At 32.6% G+C, this 12880-nt stretch overlaps 1 protein-coding gene across 1 annotated transcript; it reads right to left on the bottom strand.

Moving 5' to 3' along the window:
* Nucleotides 1–5976: 5976 nt before the first annotated feature.
* Nucleotides 5977–11595, bottom strand: LOC106712346 (spermatogenesis-defective protein 39 homolog). The gene is made up of 11 exons (XM_045684031.1): nucleotides 11450–11595; nucleotides 11222–11366; nucleotides 10568–10755; nucleotides 9901–10037; nucleotides 9649–9676; nucleotides 9169–9319; nucleotides 8631–8767; nucleotides 8020–8109; nucleotides 7739–7894; nucleotides 6395–6520; nucleotides 5977–6054 (listed from the first exon to the last, which is right to left on the bottom strand). Exons 1-11 carry the CDS (start codon nucleotides 11516–11518, stop codon nucleotides 6034–6036), a joined length of 1248 nt encoding a protein of 415 aa, XP_045539987.1. The 5' UTR covers nucleotides 11519–11595; the 3' UTR covers nucleotides 5977–6033.
* Between the last annotated feature and the right edge of the window lie 1285 nt (nucleotides 11596–12880).

Below are 12880 nucleotides of genomic sequence, written 5' to 3'. Positions count from 1 at the left end.
ATACATACTCTTGAATAACTTTTTGTTTTATTGTTATGCCGTCTACCTTTATTTCTGTTACGCTCTGCTTTACTAACACTCTGAGTCTTTAAAGGAGTGCCTTAGTGTATCTTTAGTATGGGAAATATACACTACGGTACCCGTTAAGTAACCGTTCAAAAACTGATATTTATGACATCAAGCATAACGAATGCCAAAACATCCTATCAAAGTTTCACTTAAATCCGTCCAGTCGTGCAGGAATGCATCTTGGACACTGGACGCTGACATGAATAAATTCATTTATTGCATGTCAGTGACGGTGGACAAATATAAAAGCATTTTTTATATATATTTACGTAAAGTCGCTACTCTCTGCGAGACAAAGACAAGACCGTAAAACCACTGCCATTTTTGTTCTAATTTCTGCTTCTTAGATAAAATATTGTAAATGCTCTGTGGCTTTGTTTTTAGTTATTATCTTTTTGACATTGTCAATTTTTTGATATCCGTAAAATACAAATATATTATGTATTTGTATAGTTTTGTATCGAATTTGTGAAAGTGTAAGATGTCACACAGATCGTGTAGTCGGTGATCATATGTGCGGTGTCCGTGGACGATGTGCTGTTGCTGTTGTTGCGGCTTTTGGGAGAAGGTCGTTAATTGGATGTATTGTATCGGCTCTTACTTGGGATGCTTCCGAGTCCAGTGCAGATGTCAGAAAACCGGCGACAACGATAACGAAAGCTTTTATATAATGGCAACTTATTATGATGTAATTATTTTGAGTATTTACAGTACCATGACAATTTTAATAGTGGCTCATATTTTCGCACCAGATGTTATCGCGTACGATAGCAGTGTTGCAACAAGAACCGTTAAAAAGTTAGGTTTCTTGTGAAAAAACTGATGTTCTTGAGAAAAAAAAATACACATTAAGATGTATAATTAACTCCATCTACTGCTGATTTCAATTTCTATTTAATTGAAGATTAACTTTTGTTTCCGTATTTTTATAATAAAATCGAGTCAGAAATCTAAGATGCTCTATTTTTGCAGTCATCCTTAAAGTTGGACAGCGACGATAAAGACCAGTTGTCTTGTGAAGTTGGATTCTATTCCCCGTGGAAAAAGGACACGAAGAAAATATGAAATTTATTATCTTATTGTGACTGCCATACGGCACCTATTTGGCCCTGTTTTGGAAGGTCAATAAATTTAATTTACGATTAAATAACTTTTAGTTAATATTTATAAATAATTAGACTTGTTAAAACGTCTGTTCGAAGTCAGCAGCATGACGCGGTCAACAATACAAAAATCATACTGACGAATCCACAACCTCCTCCTTTTTAAAACGTTCGAAAAATATTCATTCGTACTATGGTTTGATTACCCACAACCACAACGCGGCTTCAAACGAATAGCTATGCTTAAACCAAACGGACAGCTTTTAATGATTGGAGCGCGGTTGCGGTGCAAATATGACATGTCATTATTCGAAATAACTTGTGAATTGTTTAATGTTTGCAAATATAACTTGCCTTAGGCAAGGGATATTATGCTTAGGTTTATGCTTTAAATAATAGAGGTATGTTGGAATTAAATTTCAAAGACAAGAATAACAAGATATCGCCTTTACCTTTTCTGTTCTAACTTCTGTTTTATTTGGTGATGACATTGACAACGTCAATTTTTTTGATATGCATAAAAAGATTTAGAAAATGATATATTCCAATAGTTTTCTATGGATATATTTATAAATACGTAAGAGATGTCACGTAAACCACGGTGTCGATGATCGAATGGTCTGTGTTTGCAGACAATGTGCTGTTTCTGTTGTTGCAACTTCTGTGAGAAGGTCGTGAATTGGATGTACTGTATCGCTTATGCCTTGGGATGTTTTCGCGTCTGCGGCTGTCAGAAATGCGGCGACGACGACAAAATCGACGACGATATTTTCGACAGAGAATTAAATTGCAGTAGTATTCATTATCGAAGGCTTTTTTAATTTCAAAACGTACGTAATCTTAGAAGTGGATAACCCACAAACGTAGTACAGTCGCCAGGTCTACAATTGTATAAGTTTAAAGTATCTTTTTATCATTTTGTGTGGGTAATCTTTATAGTGAGAGAGAACTTTCTGCTTTGCACATGCACTAGTGAAAATATTACCTTGCACCAATATCTTTAAATCTAGATCTATCTTTCTATCTAGGTTTTAGATAACTAAGAAAAATACATAACAAATTCTTAAGAATTAGGAAAGCACTTGCAGTTCCTCAAGAATAATTAAATCTAATGAGCGGCAATGGTTCCATATAATTGTTGATCTTAGTTTAAATTTCCTCAGTTTATAGATTCTCGTTACTGAGAAGCGAGTTGCAGAGAACGCGATATATTCCTATTACCTACTATAATTCATATGTTCTGCGAAAGATCGCTAGGACTATGAAAGAACTTTACACTGTTCAGAATGAAGATCGGCACTTTGTAAGCAAAGGGTACCCGCATCAAAACATTTTACACTAGATATCCTTAATTAAAAAATATAATACTCATGGAAACAACTTCTCTCGCAATTATCCCCTAAACAGGCTATCCGTTTTTTTTTTCACTTTTATGACTACAAAATATTTGTTTATAAATAAAAATTAGATATTAATTTCGAACAGCATAAATAAATTCTTTAAAGATTATGAAGTCAATCTTTACCAGTGGATATTAAAGAGAGGATAATGTTACTTACCGTAATTTTTTTTAAATCAGTAATTTCCAAATAAATCTTCAGCGAACTATAACAATTAATAAGTACATTAACTACACATTCATATAAAATATAACTGCTTAGGTTTTGCAAAGTATTGGCGCGATTTTAAACAGATGTCAAAACGCATAAGTCAAAGTCAGAAGTCAGAAGTCAAAGAGCATAATAAGGAGTTTTAAAGATGGAACAGATAAATAATCATAGACAAACATTCATTTGTACAGACTATAATAACATTCATAAATTTATATTTGGTGTTGCTATGTAATTTACTTTTATATGAAGAACAATTATTTTAAAAATAATAAAAATTAATTATGTCTTTGATCTTCATTATAACATTAGAGTGTCAAAAATTACTTATGAAATATTAAAAATTAGTATCAAGTTTATTACCGGAAAGCGGCTAACTCAGTGGTCACACTACGATAGATGATTTTACAATAAAATTGTTGATGTTAATTTTAGTGCTACAAAAGAATAGAAGATTTTAAGTGGATAAACAAATAATTTTTTCACGAATTTCGACATTTTATTGCACGATTGTGGATTTAAAAGGAATACAACGAAACAAAAGTCTAAAATAAAGCGGCGATGTGTTGCATTTGCGGACCAAGTTGTATGAGGTGCATAAGATGTTTACTTTGTATCACTCTATGCGTTTACTTGCTAAGGTTGTGTGGTGTAGAAGACAGTGACTGCTGTAATCCTGATGATTAATAAAAACGGCTTTGTACTTTAGCATTGTTTTTTTTAATTACCTATTAATTAACAGAGTAGCATATTTCCATGTAATCTTTGTTTGCCTACTGTTAGACATAGGACATTCTTTCAAAAACTCTTATTATAAATTAGTAGGGAAGAAAAATAATGATTTTGTATTTTTCTCTATGGCAAAAATAAGAATGCTGTCAGGTGCAGGTGCTAGGGAAAAAAACTCAGATGAAGAATTATATAGATATGACATGCGCGTTCACCCGTAAGGGACAGATAGAGAGTACTATAGACTATACCTATATATAAGTAAAAGGATTGGGGTTACCAGTTATTTGTTTTGTCCCGAAAATGAATAATTACGATATAATTTAATATAGACCAATTTATATATTCCCAATTATATTGTAATTAATAAATGTAATAAATATAAAAAACAATGCGTAATTTTTGTTTATGTGACTAAGATTAGGTAAACAGATTTTTTAGTAATACTTAGTCAGGTCATAAATTCTGTCACATGTTTAATATAAAATAATTGAAACAAGTTTATTCATTATGTGACCATTTATATACCAAAATAAACTTAACAAAACATAGATTCTTATGACACTAAAGTTTATTCAAAATGACCTCCGTGATTTTGAATACAGGCCTTCAATCTGCGCGGCCAGTTGTCTATCGCAGCACGAACGAGGTCCATGTCAATATCGGCGGCTGCCTTTATCTAGGATGTCTTGAGTGACTCCAAAATCTCTTCAGTCTTAGGTCCATTAGACCAGCATTCAAACGATGTCCTGTTTTTCTTCGATATGCACGAAGCCCTAAGTCTTCTTAAAAAGCTACAAAAAACATACCAATATTAAAGTCATATAATTTTAAATTATTCTGTATATCATTACAGTGAACACTATATGTAAAACTACTTAATATTAAACTACATATTTTGATTGTACTTTCTAAGAAATTAAGTAACCGATTTCGATAAAATTTACATGGGACAAATTAAAAAATATACTCTTTAAAATCAACGGGATAAGGAATTATCAATAAAAAACACAGCATATACCAGAATTAAAAACTACTCATTTTGAAATCTGTTAAAAAATGTGAATTGTTTCATTTATATACATTACAAATACTATACTTTATTTCCCCTAAATTCAGGGTAATTTTTATAACAAGATGGTGGTATTATTTTTACGGGTAATAACCAACCAATTTGAAAAGAAGTTTAATATGGCCGCTTGTTTCCCAGATCCACAGTATATTATTTGACACAAATGACATCTGCGTTTGGGCGCATAATGTTCGAAAAATACAATTTTATTTTAGCTGATTTTACACGTATTTTAACATATTAGTTATTACAAAGACTGTAAAGAACAACTATTTTGTATTTTCTTCCTTATTTTGTATGAATACATTTGAATAGGTGCGTAGTTACAGTACTTACGAGTGAAAGGTTATGTTTTCCTCTTTTCGCTCACTACGGCTTTTACATCCAACAATACAGCAGTATACCATGTTTTATAAACTTTACCTAACTAAAACTGAAATATCAAAATATTTTTACACAATTACAGCGACTAAGTACTCACAATTTTCGAAAAATAACACGAATGTCAAACTTTGTTAGGGACAGGTTGCTTGTTGGGGACAACCTTTGTTCCAAACAAACCCCAAAGCCTGGTACGCAGAAAGGGACAGAAGATAGTTATCCCTGTCTTTGTCACGTCACAGGAATTGGGTATAACTGTATCTCTCTCACTCACGGTATTATTATTACCGTGTCATAGACTTGAGTATATTATTTGACACAAATGACATCTGCGTTTGGGCGCATAATGTTCGAAAAATACAATTTTATTTTAGCTGATTTTACACGTATTTTAACATATTAGTTATTACAAAGACTGTAAAGAACAACTATTTTGTATTTTCTTCCTTATTTTGTATGAATACATTTGAATAGGTGCGTAGTTACAGTACTTACGAGTGAAAGGTTATGTTTTCCTCTTTTCGCTCACTACGGCTTTTACATCCAACAATACAGCAGTATACCATGTTTTATAAACTTTACCTAACTAAAACTGAAATATCAAAATATTTTTGCACAATTACAGCGACTAAGTACTCACAATTTTCGAAAAATAACACGAATGTCAAACTTTGTTAGGGACAGGTTGCTTGTTGGGGACAACCTTTGTTCCAAACAAACCCCAAAGCCTGGTACGCAGAAAGGGACAGAAGATAGTTATCCCTGTCTTTGTCACGTCACAGGAATTGGGTATAACTGTATCTCTCTCACTCACGGTATTATTATTACCGTGTCATAGACTTGGAAAAAAAGGATATATCACCAGAGATAAAATATATAAATTTGATTTATTACACCTTTACAATAAGTTTTATATTTATAAAAATGAATATAGATTTTTTTCTAAGCGTAACAAAGAATATGCAACTCCAAAAGAATTTTTATTTTGTATTTTTAAAAAATTATGCGCAAAATCAAATTCAAAGCTGTAGGTTTTGATTCTCCAATTTATCGTACATATGCAGTCAAGTTAATTCTTCCATTTTATAGACTGGAACAAAAATATAAATCTTATTAAATACATTATGTATTCATAGTAGAATTCACCAATTTATTTATTACCTAGAGTGACGGTGGCTCAGAGGTTAAGCACTTGACTTGCAATGCAGGTCCTGGGTTAGAATACCACCATGTACCAATGTGTTCATCAATTTTCGATTTAAATATATACATTTATATAACGTTCTTACGGTGAAAGAAAACATCGTAAGTAACCTGCACATATCTGAGAAGAATTTTGATACGTAGAAATATTTATCCCTATATTATATTTTTTCTTACTCATACCATAAAAATCAGTTGTTTTTGTATTAAAAGGAATATATACATACACTGTCTCTCAAAGTATTCTCTGCGTAAATATATTCTTCAGACTGAGGGTTAAGTGTCATTTTGTAATTAGTGAGAGCAGCTCTGTCTTTTTGTTTAGCGAGAGTTTCTATTACCACGGAATGTATCTGAAAATTAACTTTCCTTAATAATTACCTCATCCGGTCGAAAACTATCTCAAAAACCATTTCGGATTATCTTCAGGCTTTATATTGATGAATGGTTAAAATCAAATGGATCTAAAGATAGCATCAGCAATCGAAAACATGATCTATTATTAAGAGGTCGATCGCTCTTATACTCAGTTTCATGTAAATTAAAATAGTATTAACAGATCTCAAGAATATCGGTTTCGGTCGTAAGACAAGTTACATTTAAGTCACCTTACAAGTCAAACGTAAGTTACCTTATCAACAAGTCACATACCAGTCCCTTAACCGACAAATTACACATAAGTCACCGTAAAGACAACTTACAAACACATTTAAGTCAACTTACAAAAAGCCACACATAAGTCATCTTATCGACAAGTCAAATATAAGTCACCGAAAAGTTAAAAATAAGTCATCGACAAGTTAAATATAAGTCATCTTATCGTCAAGTCAAATGTAAGTAATTTTTTCGACAACTCAAATATAACTCATCTTATCGTCAAGTCAAATATAACTCATCTTATCGTCAAGTCAAATATAACTCATCTTATCGTCAAGTCAAATATAACTCATCTTATCGTCAAGTCAAATATAAGTCATCTTATCGTCAAGTCAAATATAAGCCATCTTATCGTCAAGTCAAATATAAGTCATCGTATCGTCAAGTCAAATATAAGTCATCTTATCGTCAAGTCAAATATAACTCATCTTATCGTCAAGTCAAATATAACTCATCTTATCGTCAAGTCAAATATAAGTCATCTTATCGTCAAGTCAAATATAAGCCATCTTATCGTCAAGTCAAATATAAGTCATCGTATCGTCAAGTCAAATATAACTCATCTTATCGTCAAGTCAAATATAACTCATCTTATCGTCAAGTCAAATATAACTCATCTTATCGTCAAGTCAAATATAAGTCATCTTATCGTCAAGTCAAATATAAGCCATCTTATCGTCAAGTCAAATATAAGTCATCGTATCGTCAAGTCAAATATAAGTCATCTTAACGTCAAGTCAAATATAACTCATCTTATCGTCAAGTCAAATATAACTCATCTTATCGTCAAGTCAAATATAAGTCATCTTATCGTCAAGTCAAATATAAGTCATCTTATCGTCAAGTCAAATATAAGTCATCTTATCGTCAAGTCAAATATAAGTCACCGTAGAGACAAGTCACATATAAGTCACCTTGTACTTATGCGCTAGTCTCAGTCTTTCCTCAGTATTTGTAACTGTATTGACGGCGGTGGCCAGCAGGCGACCTCCGGCGCGGAGCTCACTTAGCCTTGCCAGTAAACTTTCTACTGGAATGTGGGACGATAGAGTGGTACGTCCCAACCAGTCCTGGAAAAATAGAATCAAATATAATATTTGTTAATAAACGAATCAAATTACTGTATGACACTCTGTGGAAGAAAGGAATTAATTGACACCTAGGCTTAGGCCTTAGGCTACATATAACAATGTACCTTTTTGGTGAAAAGAGATTCTACTATATCCCACTTGTTCATATTGGCTTGTACATTTAATACCACCCACTCGTATTGAAGGGGGCTGATCTGGAATAATATACATAGAGAAAATAAGGAAAGCTGCGAATACATTTGAAAATAAAACCTATTTTATATACAATAAGCTTTAAATTTAATTTATCGCTAAAAGTAACTGCAAGATACTAGAAATAATCTTCCCAATATTATAAATTCGAATGTTCCAAACATGTATGGATGATTGTTAGAAGGTATCTCCAGAACAGGTGCATGAATCTCGCTGAAATCTGGCATAGATGTAGAACATAGCCGGAAAGAATATATGAGACACTAAGTTTTTTCATAATTCCACGCGAACGGAGTCGCGGGCGACTGCTAGTTCTAAATATGGTATATTTCATTAAAAATTTTGCATAAATCTGTGCCTTATTGTAACTTCGTAGCTCTCAAATCGAAATAATAGATAGACCAAGTAAAACAGATATTATAAAAAAAATATTTAATCCAAAAACTTTAATTTTTTTGTTGAAATCTGTATTTTTATAACGATTTTTGATAGATCAAAGTAGCTTATTAGAAAGGCATCATACCTGTTGCCGTTGACACACTGTGAGAGGTGACATCATGTTCCCTGCTCCCTCCGACCAGTGCAACTTGCAGCAGTACGCGAGACATTCCAGTGCGGATTTATTATTCAGCTCATTCTTCTTAGCGAAACTCTGCCATTCTTGAAACAGAGACAGAATAACATAAATAGACAAGATATAAAGAGATAGACGATTCGATTATTGACTTTTTAAATTCTAAACTTTCGCTACTGACAACTGCAAATCTAATTTTTGTTCTATTTTCAAAAAAATACCATAGACATCACTAATATTTTTTTTAACTTAATTAGAAATGTTTCCATATAAATCAAATTTGTTGTAGATGTTGGCAACCCTTTATGTCTATGCCCGGATAAGGAATAGATAGAATTACAGATAAGAAAACGATTTAACTTTTTTTGCAGTCAATTTGCTATTAGTGAAATTAGGTGGCAGTTTGCTTGTTACTTTTTACTATAAAAAGAAGAAAAGAAAAAACTAACTGGAAATCTTAATAAGTACTGTCAAAAAACTAAGTAACCTAATAATTTCACGTAATCCGCAACCATCTTGGCTTGGTGTGCATCAACTCCGGGCTGGTTGAAATGATTTGCTAACAAGTTGTTAGTTTTCCGTAACAAGCCATCTACATTGTCACCTTGGTTCTTTACGGAGTGTTGAAATTGATAAATCTGTTGAGAAAACAATTCGATTTTTTTTTAAATACTATATAATTTCTATAGCAGAGATTGTTATTGTACAGCAGTATAACATTATACTAATAAGAATATGCATAAACTCATAAAAGAATTCATCATCATCATCAGCTCAATATACGTCTCACTGATTGGCTCGGAGTCTACCCTAAGTTAGGGGTGACTAGGCAATAGTCAACCACGCTGAACCATTGCGGGTTGACTTCACATGTATTATTGAATTTAGATGGATTGTTTCATGAATAAATATCACTAGTCAAAGCCTAAAGTGGGATTATGGTTAACTTGATTAAATATATACTTACAGCTGAATCTGGACTCCGACCCAGCATTCTGGAACCATTAATTTACTTGTACATATATTTTTTTAATGTCATAAAGTGGCAAAAGAGTAAGTGGTCACCTGAATCTGCCTAAATAGCGAAACGACCGCTGCCCATAGACATTTGCGCATAGGCAATTGCAGATGCGTTACCTATCTTTAATCAAATTGACATATATTAATTAACATTTATTATTTTAATCAAATGTTATTATAATAAATTTAAAGTACTTACGTTAATAAGTCCGTTAGTTCAGATATCTTTCCTTCCGATTGTAGATTACCAATATAATGGCCGAGTGCCAACGGCCGTGATGATAATAATTCATATACAAGTTTTTTATTCAATGTTTGTATTAGAAATAAAACAACCTGAAATAATACAGATGGAGGTTTAAATTATATATAGACAGTGCAATTGTATTGTTTTGAGATTAGCTTGGATACAAGGAACATAAGTATACTAATATATTATTGAGATGTAAAATAGAGTATATAAGATTTAAAATAGGCATCTCTAATGTACAATCTCTTTGTACCTCCCAAATAGGGTTGGCGGCAAGCAGCAGCCGTCCGTAAAAACTTAACCCAAAACTATAATGTTTATAAAACCTTGTGTACTAACCACATGTGAGTGAGATAAGGCTAGGAAGATGATCTAATGTACACCCCTATTCTGTAAGCTAAGCTAAATTATGCTTTTCAAATATCTTGGCGGTCCGAGATAATTTAGTGTGCAATCATCAAGGAGTGCTGTGTAAGTCCCTTCCTATGACACCCTGTTATTCTTAATATTGTATTCTGAGCAGTGACTTAGGCAAATTTTAGAGCCGCCAAGATATTTGTAAAATTATACTGGTTTTATTTTCTACCTTCTTCTTCACTCTGTTACTTCTACTCACAGTAAGTATGGCATTTCCATCACCAATAGCGACTGCTCCATCCAACAATTCAGTTTTACTTTTAAGACTTCTGTGTACATGTAGAGAGCAACTGCGTCCAAGAACAAGCCTCTTCAATGTTATAGCAACAGTCTCCTCTGGTTCAGATTTTGTCTCCTTCAGATCCTTTCCAGATTGTGCGAGTACCACTGTTTAAAAAAATGTGAGCCGTCATGGGACGCCTCGTAGATGTGAAACATTGTGTGTGTACAAGTAATATGCGTAAAAGATAATATTATTAAAATAAAATATATACATATATGTATACCTTAGTATAGCGTGGCGACCCGTCGCCACGGCAAGCGTCGCCACGCCAACAATTCTGTTTACAAGTGAGCCTATAGATGTTTCACATCAAAATGTTAATATGCTTTTTACAGGCCTTCCACTCGGGCCATTGATCTAGTGGGAATGGCAGAAAGTTGTAGGATGCGGAACACAGATGACACTTGTGGTAGTTATTGGGGTTGGCCTTCAGTTGCAACAAATATTAGCAATTTTCTAATTTCAGTCTCAAAATCCCATTGTAGGAAATAATTAATAGTTAAAATAAATAATACTACTACGATTTCTACGTCTTAATATGAACTTTTACAATGAAAATGTGAGACTTACATAGGTCCAAAACTTTGGATGATACCAAACTTGATATTGGTACTAAAGCTGGTTTAATATTGCTAATACTTGAATTGAGTATTCCTTCTTCACCAGAACCTGAATAAGGCTTTTGTCCAATGGCTAATATTTCTTGTGGAGAAAGCTGAAAACACATAGCGTAAGAGACTATTAGAGAAAGTAGTGTATATAATATACATTTAAAAGTTTTGAATCAAAAGCACTTACTACATCGTCATCAAAACTAAATGCTTTTGCCTTTGTTTCACTAGTATTCCAGTAATCATCATCGTCCATTTTGCGTTTAATTACAGTTGTCAAATTTTATCCTTTTTTTGGGAAAATTATTATTTATTTATTTATCAACAAAGAAAAATACCAAATTTGACATTGCGTTTTAATTTGTCATTGACAGATTTACCGGATGACAGAGAGGCAAACGTTTAAAAATGTTGGAACAGCGACGCTTATAAGCTTATAAGACATATATGAATAATAAAAATAATAAATGTTCCCTTGTGTAATACTGATTATCAAAATTTATCATATTTAGACCTAAAACATGGGTAAGTTTTGTGTAAAAGTGGAAATTGTTTCACTTCATCTTCATCAAGATAACTTTTGACCGAATGATGGCGGGAAGGAGATGTAAAGACCGCGAAATTAAACCGTAGGTATGTAGGACAAGAAAGCGTACATGAAGACGCATATATTTAAATTACACCAACGATTCAACATACTTGATTTTTTATTTCTGTTAAGAGAAAGGTTTTTTTGAGTGCCCAGAATTCTATCTTGTGTATATTATGTCTGCTATACGAGTATTGTGATAAACGCAAGATAAATCATTTCTTCATAGTTTACTTACTACGTTGACGAAATCTCAAGGATATAATTATTGGCTTTTAGTATCTATGGATTATAATATAGACTAGCGGTCGCCCGCGACTTCGTTAGCGCGGAATATTAAAAAAGTAGTATATAACTATAATATACCCGCGTGCATCAGATCTCAACCTTCCCGACCAAGTTCCATCAAAATCGGTCCAGCCATTTCGGAGAATACCTGGAACAAAAGCTTGTGGACAGACATTCAAACAGACAGACAAACATAAACTTTATTAATTTGTTTTTCGTTATCAACTACGCAATATGTGAACGAAATATGTTTTATTTTCGATATTACATACAGACATTCTAATTTTATTAATATGTATAGATATATAGATTGTTCAAATGTAAAAGAATCTCAATATTACATATTATCAGTTAATAACATTTAATCTTAGATTAAACCAAGTGTTGAATATGTCACTGACATACATAATTACTATGAAACATTTTACATTAAGTGTGTCTCCTCTTCCGTCGATTAAAAGAAAGCAACGCATCTGCAATTCCGGATGTCTACAGGCCGCTCACTCGTTTTACCTTATAATACAAAAAAAAACCTTAGTCTGTTGCTCTATTATTTCTGAATCGTTCTTGGGCTTTTATGCGTTGGCATCTGGTTGGAATCATAAAAGTAAGCGTATCTGACAACGTACTTATTAGGTTCATTAAACATTTGTAGGATAATTGATTTTTTGGATAGTTTTTGATGTACCATTATTGATTATCATTGCTAAAACCATTTAATAAAATCATCGAAAACTAGAA

This window comes from Papilio machaon, chromosome 24 (assembly GCF_912999745.1).
Source record: "Papilio machaon chromosome 24, ilPapMach1.1, whole genome shotgun sequence".
In the NCBI taxonomy this organism is placed as follows: domain Eukaryota; kingdom Metazoa; phylum Arthropoda; class Insecta; order Lepidoptera; family Papilionidae; genus Papilio; species Papilio machaon.
The sequence above is the reverse complement of the archived record's forward strand: the minus strand, read 5'-3'. Positions and strand labels throughout refer to the sequence as shown.

Coding starts and splice junctions, on each gene's coding strand:
- LOC106712346 (XM_045684031.1), bottom strand. CDS start 11,518: ATGGACGATGATGATTACTGGAATACTAGTGAAACAAAGGCAAAAGCA. Junction 10,038..10,567: donor ATGGAAATGCCATACTTACT/GTGAGTAGAAGT, acceptor GTATTATTTCAG/GTTGTTTTATTTCTAATACA. Junction 8,110..8,630: donor CAGTGTGTCAACGGCAACAG/GTATGATGCCTT, acceptor ATATTATTCCAG/ATCAGCCCCCTTCAATACGA.